Source organism: Diospyros lotus, chromosome 5 (genome assembly GCF_014633365.1).
Source record: "Diospyros lotus cultivar Yz01 chromosome 5, ASM1463336v1, whole genome shotgun sequence".
Classification (NCBI taxonomy): domain Eukaryota; kingdom Viridiplantae; phylum Streptophyta; class Magnoliopsida; order Ericales; family Ebenaceae; genus Diospyros; species Diospyros lotus.
Window position 1 is genome coordinate 35,556,384 of NC_068342.1, and position 23,659 is coordinate 35,580,042.

Genomic DNA, 23,659 nt, shown 5'->3' on the forward strand with positions numbered 1-23,659 from the left:
TATATTTTTTTTTTTTGGGGGGGGGGGGGGGGGGTGACGCTGAACTACCAACATTCTAACTTGGCGCTAATGCCTTCATTTTCTTTACCCACTTTCGTCCACTTCAACATTTTGCTATATTCTTGTTTTCTACTGTTAGTTTGATTATGGCCTCAATTCTTTTTTTCTTTAAAAAAAATCATATGGCATAATGGATCTTTTACATGTGGTCTTATAACACTCCTCTCAAGTTGTCCGAAGTTCTGCATTCAATGCTTTTGTTGGTATCGCTCAGGCCACTTCAATTCTGGTGGCAACACCATGCCATGTTTTGAGAATCCTCGTCCAAAATTAGTCTAACCATATAAAAAGCAGTCTCTCTGGGTGTTTTTTCACCATCAAGCTTATCTGTATCTCCTTCATTCTTATAAACTTCCATTTCTACTTGAAATATAAAATTAAGAGAGATTAATTGAAGTGACTTGGAAGAATTGAGAGTTTGCTTATGGAGAACCTTCTTCTAAACTTGTCCTTGCTTCCACTGTCATTAGAACACTGATGTCTAAGGCACCACTCTGTTCCATTTCTTCTTGCTTTACTTGTATTTCTCTATAGGTACTTGACCAAAGATCCATTTTTTACTCGGCCATGACCTTTTTTTAGTGTATTGCCATTTCTTCTGCTAACTTTGCTGAAGTTGCTTCATAGAATGTTCTATAGATGGAAATTTATGTGACTTGTGAGTAATGTTAAGTAGCTAGTGCTATCCATTTGTATCATTGCGTTGTACCTGAATTGAAATTTCAAGATGTAAACCCCCCCCCCCACACACACAAAAAAAAAAAGAAAAGAATGTTGGCAATCATGAACATGCTATGTGTAAGTTGTGTTAAGCTAAGTTTTTGTTACGTTTGTCCTTTTAGGAGATCCTTCTAGTGATGTATATTGGCCATGAACATGTTTAATACTTGACGAATCTGTTGCAAAACTATCCCATCCACATGTTATGTTTGTCTGTCTTCGTCTTTATACTGCTTGTTTTGAATATTTGGCTTTTATTTGGGTTATTATTTTCTGTTATAAGATGTATAATCCTTTTACTTATTATGCAGTGGCTGGAATCAGAGATAGTGAGGTTTAGTCATCTCCGAGATCGAGCAAGTGAAAAAGGGCACAGAAAAGAATATCCTTTTTTTGTCCTCATTTATCAAGTTTCCTAAATATACATGCAGATTTGGGGGGGGGGGGGGGGGGGGGCATTTAGGATTGTATTTCATTTTATCTCATATGTTATAATTTCATTTGTTGCCTCTTAATTAAATAAATAATGAAACTGCAGCATATATGTAAATGATGCGTAATGTGTCTGTGTTCATATGTTTTAGTGACTTGTTGAATACATGGCTTTTGAATTGCACGATTCCATTGGATTTCTGTGAGGTGTTTGGTTTCCTGCTACAGTAGCACCATAGGCTAGAAGTTTCCTTTTTGTAGTTTCTGGCTCCAAAATTGGTTTTAAAATCTTGCCTCTAATTGATCCCAGTGGTGTTCTTGAAAAATCATGTACCTATTGTAAATGTGTGCGTGTGTGTGTATATTTTCTACATGCACATGTAGTATGTTTTGATATATTTAATCAGCACTAAAAGGTTGTGCCCAGTTGCCAAGTCCTCCATCTTGGTGAGGGTTGAGGCTCCCCACTTTCTAGCACTAGATGAACTAATTTGCTAGGGGTGAAGAACAAACATGAACTGCTCGTTGTGGTGTTCTCTTTTTTGAATGGCTATAGAGATCCGAACTTCTTTTCACTTGCAATCCTGTTATTCTATGCATCTCATGAACAAATGTATCTGTCGGGTGTCAGAAGATTAACAATAATGAAGAAATTGGGGGTAGATATTTAGCATGTTGGATACATACCCTGTTGTGTTCAAGGAGCATATATGTATCATATCTGCTTGACACATGTACACCACCTAATATGAAGTGTCTGTGCTTCTTAGATGAAGGTAATCATGATTGGTAGCATGATGAGTCTGTGGTCCTAGTGCTATTAGGTCTGATATTTTGGTCAGTTTTTCTCTGTACTTGGTTTGTGGCTTCTGCTTGACAGACAAGGAGCTTGAGATGAAGAGTTTTTTCTGTAAGTAGTACAGCCTACACTATCTTGTTTTCTTGTAGAACTTGTCTTCATCCTGGTATGACATTTTTGGGAATATCATCCTGGAACTCCTTGAGATCCACAATTGATGGCTGGGTTAGAATTGAATGGTTTATTTATAGTTAGTTTCTTTTTGCTATGCAAGTAGTGGTTTTATTAATGCACTTTTCATTGTCTTTGTAACTTAGTAGTCGGAAGCTAGAATGGATGTCAAGGAGGTCAAATTTCTTAAACAATTCTAGTTGGTTAGATAGAGTAGAGGTTTTGATGCAGAACCCGAAACGAAACACAAGAGTAACCCACTTACTCATATCAATATCATTAATCAATGTCAATAATCAAAGCTACCTTAAATTATGACATATTTCTTTTCTAGGATCCCGTAATCCAATCCAATTAGGATTCTACTAACTAAAGGAAACAAAAAGATACTAAAAGAAATCAAAAGAAATTAGGAAACAAACTAAAATAAATAAAATAAACATTACTAATACCCACAATTTACTATTCTAACCTACATCAGGTTTATTGGTGACTGTAGGTCATATGGGTTTCATTTTTGGATTTAGCAAGAACTGATTTTTAGGACGTTTATTGAGCTCCCTGTTTCAGTTACTCAAATGATCCAGGCATTTTTATATCAATATGAAACAATGCATCATGTATAGATTGACACTACATTGTGGATCAAAGGAGGAAGTTGTTATCCTTTTGGTCGAGTTACAGTGGCTAATTAGGTGCAACATTTAGCTTCTGTGAGGACGAAAGAGGAGGCTTGACAAAGGTGAGCGGAGGCTTCTCTTTTAGGCAATTACAGAGTGGTGAGAGTTAACTAGAGTTTTGACGCATGGATAATAGCAGGGGAAGGTATTTTAAGTTATTATTATTATTATTATTATTATTATTATTATTATGCATTGGGCTGAGATAGATCTGTTTGTTGGTGTTTTATTTTGAATGCAATTCATTAAAGTGTCTGGTGTTTTGGAGTATTTTGTTGCAGAAGGATTGCAGATAGCATATCGGCCAGATGATATAAACTTGTGGCATTGCCACATTGGTATGAGAAATCACTGGTCTTGAACCAAGCCTCTTGCACGAGGTTGGTATGATGTGGCTATGGAGTATGTAGTTGAGTGAAGGTGAGAGGTGATTATATTGGGATCCTAGTTTTAATTCTGGTGTGCATTTGGGAATTAGTGTTCTAGATATCTCTGTAACTGGTCATGGGTGTTTCAAGAGCTGCAACCTCTTATGTTACATACATGCAGGTAAATGTCCATTCATTGGATGTTGCCTTGTCATATATTGAGGGGAGAAATATGTGACTTGTGATAGAAACAGCACAAGGGATTGGTGGAACTCCACAATCTGATCGCTTGCTAAAGGGGGTCTCCTGAAGCTGATGTGGCGGCTTTCTGAATGTGCTTTTTCAGAAATAGCACAACTGGTCGAACTCCACAATCTGTAAATGCCTGTCAGTGTATGAACTCACAGAAATGGGTCTGGGCTAAGATTGGAGTATTCTGACTGGAATTCATTGTCAGGAACTTTATACTTGTATGCTTGGTAGTTATAGAAATTGTACTATAGCAAGCTATTTGTACATTTGAATTGGCACCAAATTAACCGCCTATGTTGGATTAGTTTTTAACCAATCTAATCCAACAGAATGAAGGAGGGGACGAAGTATATTTTCTGAGATTTTTCTGTCCTACTCTCTTAATTTTCTCTCTCGCTCCTGTTATTCTTTTTCGACAGCTTCTGTCCTTTCGCCTTCTCTAATTTCCTCCTAAATTCTGCCCTAAATTCTCTCAATTAGCAGAGAATTTTCCTGTCAGATCTGAGGACCTGACATTTTGGTATCAGAGCAAATCCTAGGCCATCGATTTGGCTTCTTTCGGAAATTTGCCATGGCTGAAGGAACTCGGATGAAGCAATTCGAGGCTCAGTTGCAACAAGTGAATGCAACCGTTTCTGATCTCCAAGCTCGAGTAGACTTGCTTAAAGCTGGATCCAGCTGAAATAATGATGCAATTCTGGTGTTGGACAGAAAATTTGAGGCTTCCGTGGATGGATTAGCAAGAATGTTGGACAGATTCATGTTAATGTTCTCCAAATTGCCTCAGGTTAGTCTTCCAACTGATTTTCCTCCTAAGGAACGATCTGATCCAATCCTACAAGGAAATGGAACAATTCCTAGGACAGCTGGTTCTTTGGAGTTTGAAATCAAACCTGCTGGAATTGGGGAAAATGTAGTTGAAAGAGCGGTAGAAAGGAGGCAGGAGGTACAGGCTGCACCTAATCAGCCTTACTTTCCATTGCCAGAGCTGGAAATACCAATGTTTGACTGCCGGAACCCCAGGTGGTGGATTAGGTGATGTCAAAATCTTTTTACCTTGTATAATATTCCGGATCAGTGGAGAATTACTTTAGCCTCTGCTTATTTGAATAATATTGAGAATGCTTGGTTTCAAGGATGGATTTGGTTACAAGATAATTACCACTGGACAGATTTTGTAGAGGATTTTTGTGAAAGATTTGGTGATAGAAACATGACAGATATTGTGGAGGAATTCAATAAATTGCGGCCGGAGAATTCTGTCCAGAATTATCAGGTGAAGTTTGAGGAGCTTAAGTCTTTAATGCAGTCTTTAATAGCCTTGGACAAGTGGAGACACTATTTGGAAGGTAGTCAGTTTATTATACGGACAGATCATGTAAGTTTAAAATACTTATTACAGCAAAAACTGCATACTCAGTTACAAAAGAAGGGGATGACTAAGTTGTTGGGCCTCGATTATACCATCCAATATAGAAGAGGAAAGGAGAGCATGGCTGTCAATGCTTTGTCTCGACATTTTGAAGGAGGGACCAATGCTGCCATTACTACCATTGTTCCTGACTGGTTGCAGGAGGTGACAGTTAGTTATGAGTTAGCTGACTGGTCTAGGGACTTACTAGAGCAATTGATTATTGATTCTTCTAGTAGTCCAGGTTATACACTGGTTAATGGCTTAATCTGGTTTCATGGCCGATTGGTGATAGGGGATTGTGATAAACTCAAGGATAAAATTCTTCAATCATTGCATGGATCACCTTTGGGAGGACATTCAGGTATTAGAAATACTTATCATAAGGTGAAACAATTGTTTTATTGGCCACATTTAAAGAAAAATGTGGTGGATTTTGCGTTGGCTTGTGATGTTTGTCAATGTTGTAAGCATGAGACAGTGGCAGTCCCTGGATTATTGCAGCCATTGGCGACCCCTGTACAAGCTTGGACAAGTATATCCATGGATTTTGTGGAAGGTCTGCCTAAATCAGAGGGCAAAGATTGTATTCTGGTGGTGGTGGACTGATTCACTAAATTTGCTCATTTTCTCAGTCTTTCACAACCTTTACAGCTCAAGAAATGGCCGGGATGTTCTTGGATCATATTGTCAAGTTACATGAAATTCCTCATTCCATAGTTTCTGATAGGGATAAGGTCTTTACAAGCTTATTGTGGCAGGAACTGTTTAAGTCCTCGGGCACACGGTTGCATATGTGTACTGCTTATCACTTGGAATTAGATGGACAAATAGAAAGGGTCAACCAATGTTTGGAGACCTACCACTGTTGTCTCTGTTTTCTATAGCCACAGGTTTGGTACAAATAGCTTTCTCTGGCTCAGTGGTGGTACCATTCTTGTTACCATAGCTCCATTAAAATGTCCCCTTTTGAAGCTTTATACGGTTATAAGCCTCCCCTTCTACCTGCCACTTTGGGACCAACATCAGTAGCTGCTGTTGATACTTGTTTACGGCAGCGACAGGATATGTTACAGTTGATACGAAGAGAATTAGCAACTGCTCAAAATAGGATGAAACAGTTTGCTAACCAGAAACGGAGTGAAAGTGAGTTTGCAGTGGGGGGATATGGTTTATCTTAAGTTGAAACACTCCCATCAGTGGGCTTTTTCTTGCAAGCAGGTTTCCAAGTTTAAGTTCTAAATTTTATGGCCCTTTTCCCATTTTGGCCAAGTTTGGGATTATGGCTTACAAATTCCAGCTGCCTTTTGAGAGTCAAATTCATCCGGTATTCCATGTTTCACTACTAAAAAAATTAGTGGGAACACAGCAGGTTAGGCCTATTTTACCCTCATTTGCATTTGATGCTCCTCGTGCAGTGGAACCTGCCTTAATTGTTGACAAAAGGGTGATATACAGACATGGTCCTCCTTTGACACAAGTTTTGGTTCAATGGTGTTATTCAAGTTTTGCATTTTAGTGGCTGGATATTCTAGAAGAGCTCAGTCATATTAGGTTAAATACTCGGCAGTGGCAAATTAGGAATAAAAGGCTAATTGCATGTATTTAAGTGGGGTAGATAGGGTATTGTATTCTGGGTATTTCCTCTCTTGTAACTAACGCCTCTTATGTCTATAAATAAGAGGCGATAGGCAGTCTGTCGAGGCCCATAAATCTGATCATTCTCATTGAGTCTTGAGTGCTGTACTGTTAGAGAAAAGTTTGAGAGGAAGCTTTGTAATCTGCAGTGAGGGTTCTCGAGTGTATTGGGGGTGTGCGAATGATTGATTGTACTATTCTTCATCAAGATTATATTGGATTGCTCTCTCTGAAGGCTGGATGTTGGACTAGTGTAAACCAGTTTGAACTGGGATAATTCTCGGTGTCTTTTATGTGGTTTGATTGCTCGAACTTTGTCTCTCGCCAATTCTTTAAATTTCTGTTTCTGTTGTTTTGTTGAATCGGTGAGAGAGTGAAAGAGTGGACATATTTGTTGATTCATTGGGTGATTTCTTGGACTGTCAGTGCTCCCAATCATAACAAATGGACTCATCGCCATCTAGACAACAATACTTGGGAATATCTTCCAGATTTGCTCACTTAGTTCTCTCAAGCTGCCCGTCTACTCTCCATTTCTTGAGGACAAGAAATTTTAAGGGGGGAAAATTGTCGGGAACTTAATACTTGTATGCTTGGTAGTTACATAAGTTGTACTATAGAAAGCTATTTTTACATTTGAATTGGCAGAATTGGCAGCCTCATTGGCACCAAATTAACCTCCTATATTGGATTAGTGTAAAAACTAATCCAATGGGATGGAGGAGGGAACAAAGTATATTTTCCAAGATTTCTCTGTCTTAATTTTCTCTCTTGCTCCTGCTATTCTCTCTCGACAGCTTCTGTCCTTTCTCCTTATTCGTTGTCCCCTCTAATTTCCTCCTAAATTCTGCCTGAAATTCTCTCAATTAGCAGAGAATTTTCCTGTTAGATCTGAGGACCTGACACTTATCTTCTCCAACCACTTGTCTCACTTATGCTGGGGCTCCTGGTGGTTCATGGCTACTGGGCAAGCTTGTTATAATGTTCTTAGGAGGCAATTGGGCAGAAAGGAGGTAAGCTTCAGAATTCTCTGGCATGACTTCAAAAGCTTGCCCAAGGAGAGAGGTTTCGCCAAAGTGAACTAGGCCAACCAAGAGGTTGAAATGTAGATGCTTTGTTTGAAAAAGGAATCAGACTGAAGCAGGGAAAGGAAGGAACCAGGGGAGGGGTAACTGCAGCATAATGTGATGATTCTCAAGTTACTATGGTGGCTGGTTGGTAGGTCAGAAGGTGGTGGTACAGGTTAATGGGCACTGAACTTGTGTGAAGAAAGAACTCTGCTGTTATCAAGATGTTATTGTAGCACAAATGGGAAGGGTGAGAAGTTTGAAGAAGTTAAAGGGAAGGACATCATCTCTGGTTGATTTTTCTTTGAGAAGTTGAGAAGGGTGATGATCTGTTAGATTTTTGTGTTCTAATCTCACTTTTAAGAGCCTTTCTATTTGTCTCTCTCTATATATGAATATATTATATATATATGTATGTATTGGGGACTCTGTGGCTTTCTGGGGGGCTATGTAGTGCTATATGCTTCAATACCTGGATGGTTCCCCCTCAGCACCATTGTTAATTTTGTACTTGTCAATCAAATAAAAGGTTGCATCCCTACCCTGGCTAGATGGAAACTATTGTGCTTACCGTGCAAAAGTGACTTTCTTCTTTATATTGGTTTAGCTAAGCTTATGTAACACCCTGTTGGTTCACATCATTTTACTTTGTTGTTGGAATTTTTTATTCCTAGTTTGTTTTTTTTTTTTTTTTTTTTTTTTGGGGGGGGGGGGGGGGGGGGGTGTTGTATGGGAAAAAAAAGGAGATATTAGATTGTGCTTCCCTAATTGGTTAGTCTAGCATCTTACCTTGTCTGAACATTTTTTCTCGAAATGAATTGTTGAATAAATCATTTCCTTTGTTGCCATGAACTGCTGAATGTGTGGCTGTGTAGGACTTGTTGGTTTACTGCGACAAATAGTTGGGAAGTAATCCTTGACTGAGTTTTACACTTAGGGAATGTGTAGAGAAACTGCAACTTCTGAAAACACCTGAAGAGCGCAGGCGTAGATTAGAGGAAATTCCAGAAATTCATGCAGACCCACATATGGATCCCAGTTATGAGTCTGAAGACAATGACAGTGAAATGGAGGATAACAAACAAGGTCCATTTTGTTTTACTGCTGTTATCATTCTTGATTGTAATTTAAAATACTCTGGCCTTGGCTATTAACACTGCTTCTGGTACATGCAGAGATTTACACTAGACAGAGAGGTTCTGGCTTTAGCAGGAAAGGGAGGGAGCCAGTCTCCCCCCATAGAGGAAGTTTTCCTTCTGCAGATTCCTGGGGGAGTACAAGGAAAAGTCCAGCCAAGAATTGGGAATCAAGCAGAAGCATATCTAGTAAAGATTTCTTGAACAAAAGTGAAGAGGCTGCTGCTCTTATTGGTGAGGTACCATATGAAAATGCATCAACTCCTGGAAGAGACAAAGGCACGCAGCAATCTGACAACGTGGAGAGGGTGAACTTACTGCAGAACAGTCATTCTTCTGTAAGATCAGAATCATTCTCTGGTGCTGCATTAGAAACTTCACAGGCATCTCTAACTGCTGGGGCAGCGGAAACTGCTTCTGTTAAAGTGAGTGAAACAGAGAAGATGTGGCATTATCAGGATCCATCTGGAAAAGTTCAAGGACCATTTAGTATTGTTCAGTTGCGCAAATGGAATAATAACAGATACTTCCCAGACAACCTGCGGATTTGGCGAACCACTGAGCAGCAAGATGATTCTATACTTTTGAGGGATGCATTAGCTGGAAGGTTTCATAAAGAGGTGCCACTGATGGATAATAATTTCACAAAGGTTCAGACCATGCATGGTCCTCTTCTCTCGTCTGCAAATGCCGGGAAAGCTTATGGAGCATCCTTACAACAAGGGAGGGAAGGTGAAGGTGGGGAGAGGTTGAACTTTGATCAGAGTCACGGGGCCCAGTCTCTCTCTGAGCTTAGTTCAAGTGCCTTAGGCACTCTTTCAGTTGAGACCCCTAAACTTTCTGCTGATAGATGGAGTTCTGATTATAGTAGAAATGATTTGGCAAACCTTCCATCTCCTACTCCAAAGCCAAGTACTCCAGGATGGATTGGAGGTCAGGTATCTGAAAGTAAGTGGTCATCCAATTCTTTTCGTGGGCAGCAAGTGGGTTCTATTCTGGGTGTCGATTCATTTAAAGGCGGCAGTGGGTCAATGCATTCTTCTACCATTGTTGCTTCAGATAGTCATCAGTTCACTCCCCCACCATCATCTTCAATTAACCAAAATGGAAGCAAAGAACATTTGGCAGTGGAATCTTTGGGTGTTTCGCCACCTGCTTCAGCACTGACCACTGGCAGGCAGTTCTTGAGGAGTTATGAAAACGAGTCTTCTAGTTCTCTTCCTTTGTCAAATCCAGCTCCTAACCCTGAACAGGGAATTCTTGTAGGCTCAATGGCTGGTCAGGCAACTTCGCAAACAATTGTGAGTGGTGAATCTCATGGAATGCAACCTCCTGTTGAAACTCAGGGACGGGGAGCTGGGTTTGTTCAGAAACAAGAAATTGTTGCACCTTCTCCAATGGAAGTGAGTAATCCCCAAGCCTGGAATGGTGCTGCACCCCAACCTGCAGCTTTTGGTCATTGGGGTGGTGTCCCATCTACTGTCCAGAACCCTTCTGGCAACGTTTCCAATCCTGGGTTTACAGCTTTTGCACAATCTGATCCTTGGAGGCCTCCAGTTGCAGTAAATCAAACGAGCATCCAGCCTGCAGCTCCACCTACTATACCTTGGGTTCCTGTGCAAGGAAATCCAAGCATGGGTTGGGGAGGACCAGCACCTGGAACTGCAAATATGAATTGGGGAGCTGCTGTTCAAGGGCCTGTTCCTGGAATGTTTAATCCAGCTTGGGTTGCAGCAACTGGAAATCCTGGAGCTATGGTTCAAGGACTGCCGCCTGGTAATGCTAATCTAGGATGGGCGGCACAAACAGGTAATCCTGGAGCCGCTGTTCCTGGGCCACCACCCATGAATGGGAATCCTGGTTGGGTTAATCCAACTGGGAACCCAGAAGCTAATGTTCAAGGACCACCACTCGGAAACGTAAACCCAGTTTGGGGCACACAAACTGGAAATCCGGCAACTAGTGTTCAAGGGCCAGCACCTGGCAATGCGAATCCAAACTGGGGAGCACCACCGGCAAATTCGGGCATGTGGGGAAATGAGAAACACAATGGGGATAGATTCTCTGGCCAAAGGCATAGGGGCTCTCAGGGAAGACCTTCTGGTTTTGGCGGGGGCAGGCCTTGGAACAGGCAGCCTTCATTTGGTAGCGGTGGACAGAACATGATATGCAAATTCCATCAGAGTGGGCACTGTAAGAAGGGAGCTCACTGCGATCACCCGCACTCGTGAACTTCTGGGCATCTTGTAGCCGTGGGCAAACACAGAATTCTGTACAGTAATTTGTCTGTTAGGCAGTTTTGAGCTTTTTCTTGCTATAGATTTGATGCTTTTTATCATTGTAAAACCTGTGCAGGCTAGTAGCACAATCATTTTACCTTATTGGCAATGCTGCTCCTGGCTACATATTTATTTCCTTGTGTTCTCTTGTGGGGGATCTCTGAAGAGGCTGGAAGATCCAGCCTAGTTGATGGGTGGATGAGAACAGTATGCTGCTCCAAAATTTTGTGTATGGGTCTGGTGCCTTGAAAATGTTTAATTTTGTCTTGTAGAAATTCAATAGTTAAAAGTTGCAGTGACTATGCCTTGTTGGTCAGAAGGGGCAGCATACACACAATTTATGCAGTTGATAGTGTTTGTCAATGGTTTCCGAGCGTTAATGTTTTATAGCCTGTTTGGCCATGCAGTAGATGAGCCAAATAGTATTTTCAGTGTTTACACACACGAACCATTGAAATAGTGTTTGGCCAATACGAAATAGTGTTTTCAAATACCAGTAAAAGTTCGTTTTTCGTTATCGGGGAGAAACTCGTTTTGTGGGAGTCATCTTTCATATTATTTCAAACATGGCCTTGTTTTTTTGTTAGAAATGACTTAGAGTGTGTTTGATTGCATACATTTTTCATGGAAAATATATAATTATTATATATTTTTTTATAGAAAATAATCAAACACTCTTAATTTTTTCATGGAAAAATATGTATGGTACAATCCTTTAAAGTTTATTTCCATAGAATTTATTTTTTAAGGGTGAGATGGTTTTTATTTTTTAGGCAATATTATCTAGAATTAAATTCTAGGTAATGCAATCAAACACCCCTTTAAAGTGTCTTTGATTGTACACATTTATCATGAAAAATATGTAATTATTATACATTTTTTATAAAAAATAATCAAACACTCTTAATTTTAAGTATTTAAAGCTTATTTTCATGGAATTTATTTTTCAAATGGGTGAGGTAGTTTTTGTTTTCTAGGCAATATTACCTAGAATTAAATTTCTAGGTAATACAATTAAATACACTTTTAGATCGCATGGAACAAAATTTATGCCATCTTTTTCCTTCCATCTTAGGTTGGTCCCCCTTCCCCATCGAGCTGATTCTCAACTTCAATGAAGTCCTTGTTTCGGAATAGTGGAATTCCCACAATTCTGGTACAAATATTGAGAATGAAGCTCACAATACAACGCCAATCAAAGAGGAGAGGCATCGCGTCACAGATTCTAGAATTTGACCAATTAAGAAAATTTGACCAATCTTAATTTTACGTCGTCATTTATGGGCATATCTTTTCAATCCTCGACTTAAGACCCTAATTCTCGTGATGTGATCAGACACCAACAATTTTATCGACCACCAAAGTCAGCGTCATCACTTTATGTTTACAAGTAACGGGAAACAATTTTCTTTGTTTGTAGAGGTTGGAAAGATGACACTAGATAGGCATTTAATAAAATATTTATAAAAATAAGATGAGCTTGCAATTCGTGAAGGAAGAAATCGCATAAGGAAGAACGATATGAAGGAGAATTGCTAGAGAAAAAAGCCTAAAAAGATGAGCTTGCAATTCGTGGTTGAATAGGCGATTGGAGTAAGGTAGGTCGTCGATGATCAGCTTAGATGAGAAACAAAGATGGATGGTATAGGCGAACGATAAGAAGAAACGACCAATGCAGGTGAGGCAAGGCTGCTATTTAAATAACGACAATGGTTGGAGACGGACGACGATGGTCATTTAGCGACAAATCTAGTTCGTTGGTCGTGGTGAAAGGGGAGTGAATAATGTTGACAATGGAAGGTGTGGACTATCGAACAATAGAGGGATGGTCAACAGTAGTGATGGCGATGGTTAGGGGCGGAACTAGGATTTTGGTTTAGTGGGGGCAAATTTAAATAAAATATATATATAAATTTAAAAATAAATAATAATAATAATAATAATAATAATATATATTTTTTTTTACAATTGTTCTTATAACTTTTCATACTAGAAATTGCAATTGTTCAACAAAGCTATATCGATTATTTGAATCTTTAAACTTGTCATGACCACGAAATGTTAGTTCTTACCGTAGAAAAAGTCGAACACAATTAATTGATGTATTTAGACGAATTCAATAATCACACAGTGTTTGTTCTAACTATTTGAAAAAAATTATCTCAATATTTTACTCTTAATTCATTAAGATTTCACAGTTATTTCAAGTTTAATTGTGTGCACTATTAACTTAAAGTCTATCTTTTTTATAAAAAAAAAATTACTAAACCATTATTTCATGAAAGAATCACTATCTCATTGTTTCTCATTATTTGTTTTAAAAAGATAATAGTATAAACAAAATACGACATCTTTGCTTATACTATAATCCAGCCAATCATCAAATTTATTGCATTAATAATTTGTATTTTGTAATTTGCATTAATAATTTAAATTTTTTAAATGTTTTGAAATAATAAGTATTAATTACTGTAAAATTAATAATAAATTTTAAATACATGAGTTTTTCAATGCTAATCATGGGTTTTCAATACATTATTATATGAATATTAAATATTTAATTAATCCGTTAATCAATCAAAAATAAATACTATTTATAAGTAATATGAATAGACACCTAAAGTATTAATTAAGTCACAAAAAATTATCCATTAGATAAAATCTCTTTATATAATATAATAATATATAATATCTTTATATATATAAAAGTATGATAATCTGAAAAAAAAAAATTCCCCCCAAAATTTGCATTAATAATTTGCATTTAGTACTTATTGCATTAATAATTTAAAATTTTCAATTATTTTAAAATAATAAGTACTAGTTACTGTAAAATTAATAATAAATTTTAAATATATGAATTTTTCAATGCTTTTCAATACATTATTATGTAAATATTAAATATTTTATTAATTCGTTAATCAATCAAAAATAAATACTATTTATGAGGAATATGAATACACTTAAAATATTAATTAAGTCACAAAAAATTGTTTATTAAGTAAAATCTTATATTATATAATATAATAATATATAATATCTTTATATATATAAAAGTAGGATAGTCTAGAAAAAAAAAATTCCCAAAACTTGCGATAATAATTTGTATTTAGTACTTATTGCATTAATAATTTATATTTTTTAATTTGCACTAATAATTTAAAATTTTCAATTGTTTTGAAATAATAAGTATTAATTATTATAAAATTAATAATAAATTTTAAATATATGAGTTTTTCAATACATTATTATGTGAATATTAAATATTTAATTAATTCGTCAATCAATCAAAAATAAATAAGGAATATGAATAGACACTTAAAATATTAATTAAGTTACAAAAAATTGTCAATTAAATAAAATATTATCTTTATATAATATAATAATATATTATATATTATATATTATATTAAAGTAAGAATAGTTTGCAATTTTTTTTTTCCTCCAAAAATCTGTCAAGCTATTTTTTGCCTCTAAAATTTGTATTAAATTTGCAGGGGTTTTATGAGAAATATTAATAAACAACTTGAATTATTAATTAAGTCATAAAAATTATCCATTTATTTAAAATCTTATCTTTATATATTTATTCTATATATATATAATACTAAAATATGATAGTCAGACAAAATATTTTTCGAAATGTCAATTAATGTTGAATTTTTTCCCTAAAAAACTTGCATTAAATCAAATGTAATGATTAATTAATTATTAATTTTACTTTAACAATTATATTATAGTCTTTAAAATATGATATCTTAACAAATTCATAAAAATTTATTTAAGCTTGTCAAATGTTTGGATTTTTCAATACTAATTAATATTTAAGGTATTATATTTTTAAGACTATGGAATAAATTAAAATTCATATTTTTAAAGTTTTGTTATTATTAAAAAACTTATTTGTTATTATTAAAAAACTTATTCTTACTCATATTTAAGAGTTTTAATTTATATTTATAATATAATAAATAGAAAATAAAGAAATGGATATATTATAAATTTTATAATATTTATTTATAAGTAAATATAATATAATAAATACAAAAATTTATAAGTATTTTGCCAAGTGACCTACTTAATGTATTAATTATTTTTTAGCATATTAAATGACTGTATATTGGATTAAGAGTATTTTCTATTAGTATATTGAATAACGAATAATTAATTAAATTTAAATTTTGATAAAAGATTGGGTATTGAAAAAAATTATAATTATCAATTCTATTATAATTATTTAAAATAACGAGTTTAATATTTTATTTTTAAATTAAATTATCCAGTATATCACATGGATTTACCACTAGTTAATATATATATATATATATATATATTTTACAATAGTTCCTTACACCTTTTCATACTAAAAATTACAATTGTTCAACAAAGCTATATTAATTATTTGAATCTTTAGACTCGTCATGACCATGAACGGCTAGTTCTTACCGTAGAAGAAGTTAAACACAATTAATTGATGCATTTAGACGAATTCGATAATCACACAGTGTTTGTTTTAATTGTCTGAAGAAAAATATCTCAATATTTTACTCTTGATTCATTAACGTTTCACAGTTGTTTCGCGTTTAATTGTGTGCACTATTAACTTAAAGTCTATTTTTAAAATAAAAAAATTACTGAACCATTATTTCATGAAAGAATCACTATCTCCTTGTTTCTCATTATTTGTTTTAAAAAGATAATAGTATAAAAAAAATGTGACATCTTTGCTTATATTATATTCCAACCAATCACCAAATTCATTGAATCAAGTTGAAATGAATTGTCTTGATTTCGAGACTGGCATAGACCTCTTTACAAATAGATTTTTCTAATGTGATTTTGAAAATTAACATTGTAATCCATTATTGTAATTTTTAGCCTAGTATCCATAAGAAGTTGTGCAACATCAATTTGCTCAATATTTACTTTGTTAATTTGTTCATTTTCTTCAATATAAATTTCCTCCATGATTGCTATCTTTGCTTCATAATTTTCTTCAATACTTAATTTTATTTGCATCATCATTGTTAAAAAATAAAATTATGAGCAAAAAATGTTGTGATGGTTATTACTAGGCTATTATATACTTGTTTTCTTCAATACTTATTTTTTTTTTATTTCTAGGAGTAAAATATAATATATTTTTTTTATATTTAGTTGTAAATCATTATAAAAAATAAAATTTTAAAAAAAATCTAGCCTACTGGGCCTAGGGTGGGTCCTGTTAGATATGAACTCTAAAGACCAATTCTAGTGACACAAAGGGACTCGATCTTGTAATTCTTTAAATATTATTTAAATGACAAGTTTATATTTTATTTAAATTGCAATATGGTTTGAATTACAAAACATATATCCATTAATATAATAAAGAGTGGATACCATTCTTAAGCGTTAAGAATACGAGTTACGAATAATCCACAGTTCGTTATACTATAAACATGTTATTGGCTGAAGAATTCCTAATCTGGATAATAGCAACTCGTAAAGGCCAGCACGTCGTCTTCTTCCTTATTCAGTATGAGATACTAAAAGATAAGGTTGGTGAGTCTCGTGCCATTCTGTATGAGATATAGAATGAAGATGAGTGGGTGCTCGTTACAAGAACGAATTCACTGAACAGAACTGTTAACATTAAATTACATGGGTTATTTCTCACAAGTTAATGATTTAATGTTAGTTGCGATTTTTGCAACTAGTCATTAGACCTGAGATGACATGGATATCTGTGTATTGGTGGATTAGGATATCAGCGATATTATGTGGTTGTTCTAATCAAAGATAATCATACATATATATGTGCCTGATTCAGTGATACATAAGGTATGTGTGCATCAAATATAGAATCTATCACCTCGAGATTTATGAGGAAGATATCTTATGCGATCCAGTAATCACTTGACGATAAATCATTGGTCGAGGTAATATGACGATGGAATTTGTTCCATACAGGTTGTGTCATAATTAGTCAATATTGATTTTGGATTTGGTCATATGACGAGATTAAGAGATTCGACCTACTGACCATGATCTCATATCTTGTCGGGATATAGGATGATAGAAGGACCGTATTGCATGGTAACATAGTAAAAGGTTCACAATATCCGCTTCACAATAAATTGGGTAATCATGACATATTACTAGATATCACTCGTGATTTACAAGAATTAATTGTTGATTATTCTTGTTGCCAATTTATTTGTGAACCCAGAAAGTCCCACCCAAAAAGAAATTACTTTCAAAGAGTAAATAGATAAATTAGTATTTTTGTAATTACTAATAATAGTGCATTTATTTATAAGATAAATAAGAATAATTAAATAATTATATTATGAATATAATTGTTTAATCATTAAGTGGGTTGGACTTTTTGCTAGCACATTAGGCTTGACCCAATAGTACTATTGGATTCAAATTAACTTAAATGATTTGAGTTTGGCCCAATTACATTAAATGGAATGGGCTTAAGAAGCCCAACCCATTTAATGTACATATAAGCTCTTAATCTCTTTATTTACTTCACTTGATGTCTTCTTGAATCACTTGAAGGTTGAGAGAGTTTTGAAGAAGTGTTCTTGAATCCAATGAGGTAAGTTAGAAATTTTTGTGAAAATTTTCTTTACTTATCATTCTCTTTGAAATTCTTGGATAGAAGTGATTTCAGGTGGACCGACTCGGTATCTTACACTTGAAGGATTAAATGGCGAGAAATCTAACAGTGAAATTGGATTTTATCAAAAGAGGTAACCTTTCGTTTTTGTTTTCAATTAGTTAATCATAATTTTTGAAAAATAGGATACCTGCAAACAAAATTTTAATTCCATTGCGCATATAATAAGATTTATGTAATCCCAACAGCTCCACCCCTAGTAATGGTGAGTGCGATTGACAGTCGAGAAGAGAGAAGAGAAGAGTCGAACATGAATCTTGGAGAAAGAAGAAGAGAGCAAATGTTTTTATTTTTCGCATTATAAAAATTTTGAATGAAAATAATTTGTTTATATTTAAAAATATAAAAAAATATATTTTTACTATTTTAAAAAATTAAAATTTAAAAACAATCTGAAAATATTAAAAAAAATAGGGTCTTAAAATTCTGTTTGGCTCATTAGTTTTAAATTATTTAATACTTAATTAAAAAAAATAATAGCAACATTTATTATTTATGGGACGTGAGGTTAGTCAGTTGAAAGTGGAAAGTAGTGAGAAAAAGAAAGCGATATTCCTTTCGCTGTATACTTTTCGGAAAGACGAAAAGAAAAGAAAGAAAAGCATTGAAAATTGAAATGAGAGCCGAGGAAACAGCAAGCTGGCGTTTTACCGTTACATCGAGAGGTGGAATAATCGTGTGTTGTGTTGCCCTTTCAATCATCTTCATCCCCATATATAAGGCATCTCATCTCCCAACTCGAAGCCATTATTCCGTCCGCCCAAGGACCGACCGCTAACGGCGGCGTCGCCACCTCAAACGTTGCCGGATCCGCCGGACGTTAGGTGCAGATCAGCCTCTATCGCTCTCCAACGCTCTTGCTCAAATTCTAGGGTTTCTATTCCTCCATCGTAATCACCCGCATTACTATCTTTTAATTCTTTTTGCTTTTCGATGAATCCGTTTTTGTTTGCATTTAACTTTCGGCGTCTTCATATGGACTGTTGTAATTAGTATTGGGGCACAGTTCCTGAATTTCGACGTTGGTGGTGAAAGGTGATTTCTTGCTTTTGTACATTTACAGGGAGAGTTGTAAGATGGGGTATATAGGGTCTCATGGCGTTGCCGCACTGCATAGATACAAGTACAGCGGAGTGGATCATTCCTATGTTGCCAAATATGTTTTACAGCCCTTTTGGACTCGCTTCGTCAATTTCTTCCCACTTTGGATGCCGTAAGTTAATTGCTGCTGTTCATTTACTCACTTCCGTATATTTTTTCTTGTCTTTGTACATGGATTACCAACTGATCTTATTGAACTTGTATCTGCTCTGACATCATTTCATTGGAATTACTAATTTTGTTGTAATTCCTCTGATTTTCTGTAACTGTATGATTGGTTATTGGGCAAATTTTGTTATGAAGCAATTAGGTATTCCTCATTTTAAGAATAAGCACATCTTGTGTACTGCATAAACAAGCTTAGGCTTTTATCTAGTTGAAGTCCATGAATCCTTGATGGGAATTTTCACACGTTAGTTTCTGTAGATTGGCCCTTGCACCACTTCTCAACAAAAAATTTGGTTTCTTTTTCGTCACATGCCAAGGGATTCTGTAAATTTGTTTCAGTATGCATTAATATTGCTCTTAGTTTGTTGTGAGATTTAGCAAAACAGGTCTTTGAACCTTCGGTTAAAGACACTAACTGCTCCTTTTGTCTCTGTCTCTACCTGTATTGGATGCCTTTCTAGACCCAACATGGTAAGCTTCTTTGGACCTATCTTATCTTTCTCTAACATGTAAACATTTCAGTTTTTTTCCATTTCTTTCTAATAGGTTGCGCAATTTGTTTTTCAGATTACACTTACAGGATTCATGTTCTTGGTCACATCTGCACTGCTTGGCTATGTGAGTTATGTTCTTTATTGTTTGTGCTGATTTCAACTTAATTTACCCTCGTTTGCTTAACTATTTTTTTTTTTTTAATTTTCTTTCCTTTATCTCTTTAATAATTTTAATTTATTTTCCAGAACACTGTGCTGAAACTTAACTTTGCATGCAACGAAGTGCTTGTTATAAGTAACTCCATGGGTGTCGTGAATAAGCAATTTTGGGAAAGAAGATACTGTAGGATAAGGAGGCTTAGCAGAAGAAACTTAATAGGTCTCAGCTTGGAAAGCTTTCTCATGATTCTTCTTTGCAAGTTATTCCAGCTGATGCAAAGCTTGCTCAATTGGATAGGTTTAACTGTTTACCATTTTCCTTGTCAATTTGACTTGACTGAACTTTTTCTCTGGCATACACATCATATCAGTCTCTGTGTCCTGTTTTGATGAATAATAAAATTTATTAAAGAGGTATCATGGGGATTCTTCCTCCTCAGTTTACGCGAACTATTCCCTCCCAACAAACTAAGACTACTGCTGCTCTCCTTTAACCTAGGAAATCTGGCACTTATTTCAACATTTATGAACCTTTTTGGTTTGAAAATGCCAAAAGAAGTCATTAAATGTTCCCCACTTAATTACTCAAGTTGCCATAGAAGAACTGGATCATGCCAATTCAACCAATAAGTGGAAGAGGAGAACTATTGGAATCCGTTCTCTAATCAAACTTTGGTAGTATACATCTGGTCAGTCCTTATCATGTGCTAGGTTTTTGGTAGAATCTGGCAATTAGAAGTAGATGTAGGTTTTAGAACTATCTTGAATCTTTATAGTGGCTGTGGCACATGGCTTGGAACCATAAATAAGCTTAAAGTAGTAATATAATAGAATAAGAAAGCTTTTTCTAGCAAGTAGTTGTGCAGTTGATTTTTCATATTTCTAACTGGCATCTGGCAGGAAGTAATGTTGAAAATGTGCCTGTTTATGTTCGGATTTAGATAAAATGATCACTAATTATTTTCTCTAAAGCGTTTTCTTTTAACAACTGTTCTTCCTTGAGTTGCTATAACATGTTGCATACTTCAGATATATTCACCTCGCTTGGATTCACCTCCACCAAGATGGGTTCATTTTATGCACGGGCTACTTCTGTTCTTGTATCAGGTTGGTGAAAATTTCCTGTGAACTCTCTCATCACGAACTTGTCTTGTGCTTCCCCCCCCCCCCCCCCTTTCTCTCTCTCTCTTACTTCTTGCATGTTAATGTATTGGCAGTTTTTGTGTGTAAATTTGAATGGGTTAAGGTGGATTAAAGTTGTTCTCCTCTCTTATCATGCATTTATTGTACTAGTCTTATGTAGATAGTCCTTATGCTGGGTTTTCTTGTTGTCTATTACATCACACCAGTATATGAAGACACATCATGTTAAGTCATATGGTATTTTTGTTATTTGGTTGTGGCAGAACAGAACATTAAAAGTTATAGCAATGAAGTCATGCCTCAAGTCTTTTAACGATTGATATCTAGATCTTGAATTTTCAATAATAAATTATAGACATAAAATCTCCATTTGGTTGGTATTAACTATAGTTACACAACTTTAACTAGGGCTTGTTTCACTTGACACCCTTCATCTAAAAAACCTTGTACAAATAGCTCTTGAAACAAGGTAAGTGGATGAAATGGAGGAAGTTTATGTAAAAGAGGGAGATGAAGCTCAAAGATAGGATATAATGCCTTATGTAGGATATGATTATAGGTAGAGAGGGCTAGAGATCTTCGAATTTATATAGTGGACTCCACTTATAATATGCCTGTAAAGTATGTATGTAAATGCCCAATAGGTCCCAATTACCCATTTAAAATTAAAACATCACTAAAAATTTTGATATAGACACAAGGCTTATTTGAAAATTTGTTAAAGTATGTAAATGGGAAAATGGGTGACCCATTGTGATCCCTACTCATTAAAATTAAGCTAAGGCTTGTGATTGTTGTGTAATTGTTGTTATTGTAAAACAAGGCTATGTTGCTATAATTGTGTATGAACCTCTCTATTGAGTTTAGATGGGTATACATGAGCTAGGCTCCTAAAATACAGGGATTGGATACAAAATACAAATTCAAATATGCTATGAACAGATAGGGTAGGATTTAAACTCAACTAGTAGTTTTATGTAACCACTTATCTCTATCTTCTCCTTTATCTTCTCATCTTTCTTATCTCTTTAGTTTCAAATTTTCTTTATCATCTTATCTTCTATTCAAACTTGGTTTCTCATCTCCTTTCGGCCTCTGTTTAAACTCGGTTTCTCCAACACTCCCCCTCAAGTTGGCGATTTCTCATCTCCTTTCGCATTCCTTGATTGACTGTAAGAATGTTTGAAATTTCTATCAAAACCAACTGCAACTTCCAATTCGAGAGTTACTTCTCCCTTTCGGTTATGATTGGTCTCAATTTCAAAAGCCAAGACCAATCGAACTCATTGGAATGCTATGCTTTGCCTTCCTAAACACACACTACAACAGCCTCGGAAAACTTAGTTGAAATCACCTTCTGTTTTTCCCTATTGTAACAGTTCCTATACTCGCCGGAATTACCTTCGGTAACACCTGGCCTACTCACCTCCAAAAGTCGGACAACACCTTTGAATTTCACAACCCAAAGTCAACTGTTGGCTTCGTCTTCAAAATTCGATCTGAGAGACGCTTGTCCATTTTGAATCTGCTATTGGATCTGTTTCACCTATCAACCAACATATACTTGATTGGAACACAGGAATTGGATTCGCCAAACCTACTTCTGAAGTCGCCTTCCTAGATTGCAAAATGCTCTGAGGTCGCCTTCTTGAACTGGGACTACAAAAATTCAAACACTGATTGTCAAAATTCATAGTTGAGGGCTGATTGGCTTTGTTCACCTTCAGTTCCGAGCCGACACTCACCTCCTTGTACATCGAAATCAAATTTTCCGATTCAACTGGAAATTGCTTGGTTGCTTCTCTATCTCGAATGCCGAAATTCACCGAAAGTCGGAATTGCTTGGCCAAGTCGCCTGCTGGATCTGGTATGCAAGCTGGCCTGGAGGCCGCTCACTATCCCGAAAGCAACGGTTGTTACGCTCGCGCCATATAAAGTAAATCGCCACCTGAAGAGTAAGTCGGTGTGCCACCATCCACGGGGATCTACTGCACAACCGATGAGCTGCCAACACCTCGCTCCCAACTCATCTAGGCCCAAGCAAACTTCACATGGCATCTAAGCTGCTGCAAAACCTATCTAGAATAAACACAGCTAAAAAATAAATGGCTATGGCTCTCCATCGCGCACCTGCACAAGAAACACTTGTTAGGAAACGCCAGATATAAGTTTAACCGATCTAGAGTAGAAAGATGCTCCTTAATGACAAGCCAAATGATAAAAGCATAGGATGGGACCTCGGAGGAGTGCCAGAGGATGGGACCCCGGAGGAGTGCCAGACTAACCGAAACTAAGGGACCCGAGCTCTCCTTCCTCTTAGAACACTCATAGTAGAGCGGGCCGAGAAACAGCCATAAGGAGCAGGGACCCACCAAGGGAGGTCAGGGGAAAGGGCCGAGGGGGACTCGACAAAGTTTCCAAAATCAGCTGGGCTTCCCTTGAAAAAACTACATGGGGCCACAAACAATCACCCTGAGAGATAATGGAGGAAACCCTAGTTGTAGAGGGGAGACCTGTCCTCCTAGGTAGGCTACGAGAGAAGTAATCCACCAGCACACCGAAGAGGTGCCATTGGTCATGCCAGAGAAAAACACGATGCCCATTACCAATTTTCCACCTGAGAAGCAGACGAACAATGCCTCTAAGGTTAAGGATCCTATGCCAATACCACAGACAAGAGTAAGGAGGCGTAAGAAGCCAAAAGAAAGAATCCCTAATACTGTACGAGTGAATCCATCGAATCCAAAGGGATTCAGAAGAAGCCTGCATGAGGCGCTAGATCAATTTGGCGGCAAGAGCTAGATTCCAAATATAGAGGGGACGCAAACCAAGGCATGATGGTTAAAATGAAAAAGTGTATTTATCGTTTTATGTGATAGTAAGCTTCTATGGAAGCTAAAAGGAAAATTTT

The 23,659-nt window shown here is 36.0% G+C and overlaps 2 protein-coding genes across 4 annotated transcripts in view; both read left to right on the forward strand.

Annotated features, from left to right (window-relative positions):
- Positions 1-11,376, forward strand: part of LOC127802871 (zinc finger CCCH domain-containing protein 19) — a 63,349-nt gene extending 51,973 nt beyond the window's left edge. Inside the window, exons 8-10 of the mRNA XM_052338945.1 lie at positions 1,092-1,162; positions 8,530-8,684; positions 8,774-11,376. Coding sequence (XP_052194905.1) covers positions 1,092-1,162; positions 8,530-8,684; positions 8,774-10,965 — 2,418 coding nt within the window. The 3' untranslated portion in view covers positions 10,966-11,376. The remainder of the gene's footprint in view (positions 1-1,091; positions 1,163-8,529; positions 8,685-8,773) is intronic.
- Positions 11,377-18,288: 6,912 nt separating this feature from the next.
- Positions 18,289-23,659, forward strand: part of LOC127801732 (choline/ethanolaminephosphotransferase 1) — a 46,364-nt gene continuing 40,993 nt past the window's right edge. The window contains exons 1-5 of one of the 3 annotated variants that reach the window (XM_052337102.1): positions 18,289-18,507; positions 18,747-18,896; positions 19,414-19,423; positions 19,520-19,570; positions 20,635-20,712. In XM_052337102.1, the coding sequence (XP_052193062.1) occupies positions 18,760-18,896; positions 19,414-19,423; positions 19,520-19,570; positions 20,635-20,712 (276 nt within the window). In that variant the 5' untranslated portion in view covers positions 18,289-18,507; positions 18,747-18,759. Of the gene's footprint in view, positions 18,574-18,746; positions 18,897-19,413; positions 19,424-19,519; positions 19,571-20,634; positions 20,713-23,659 lie in introns of those variants that run through there. The other 2 variants (XM_052337101.1, XM_052337103.1) reach the window with 2 other exon arrangements.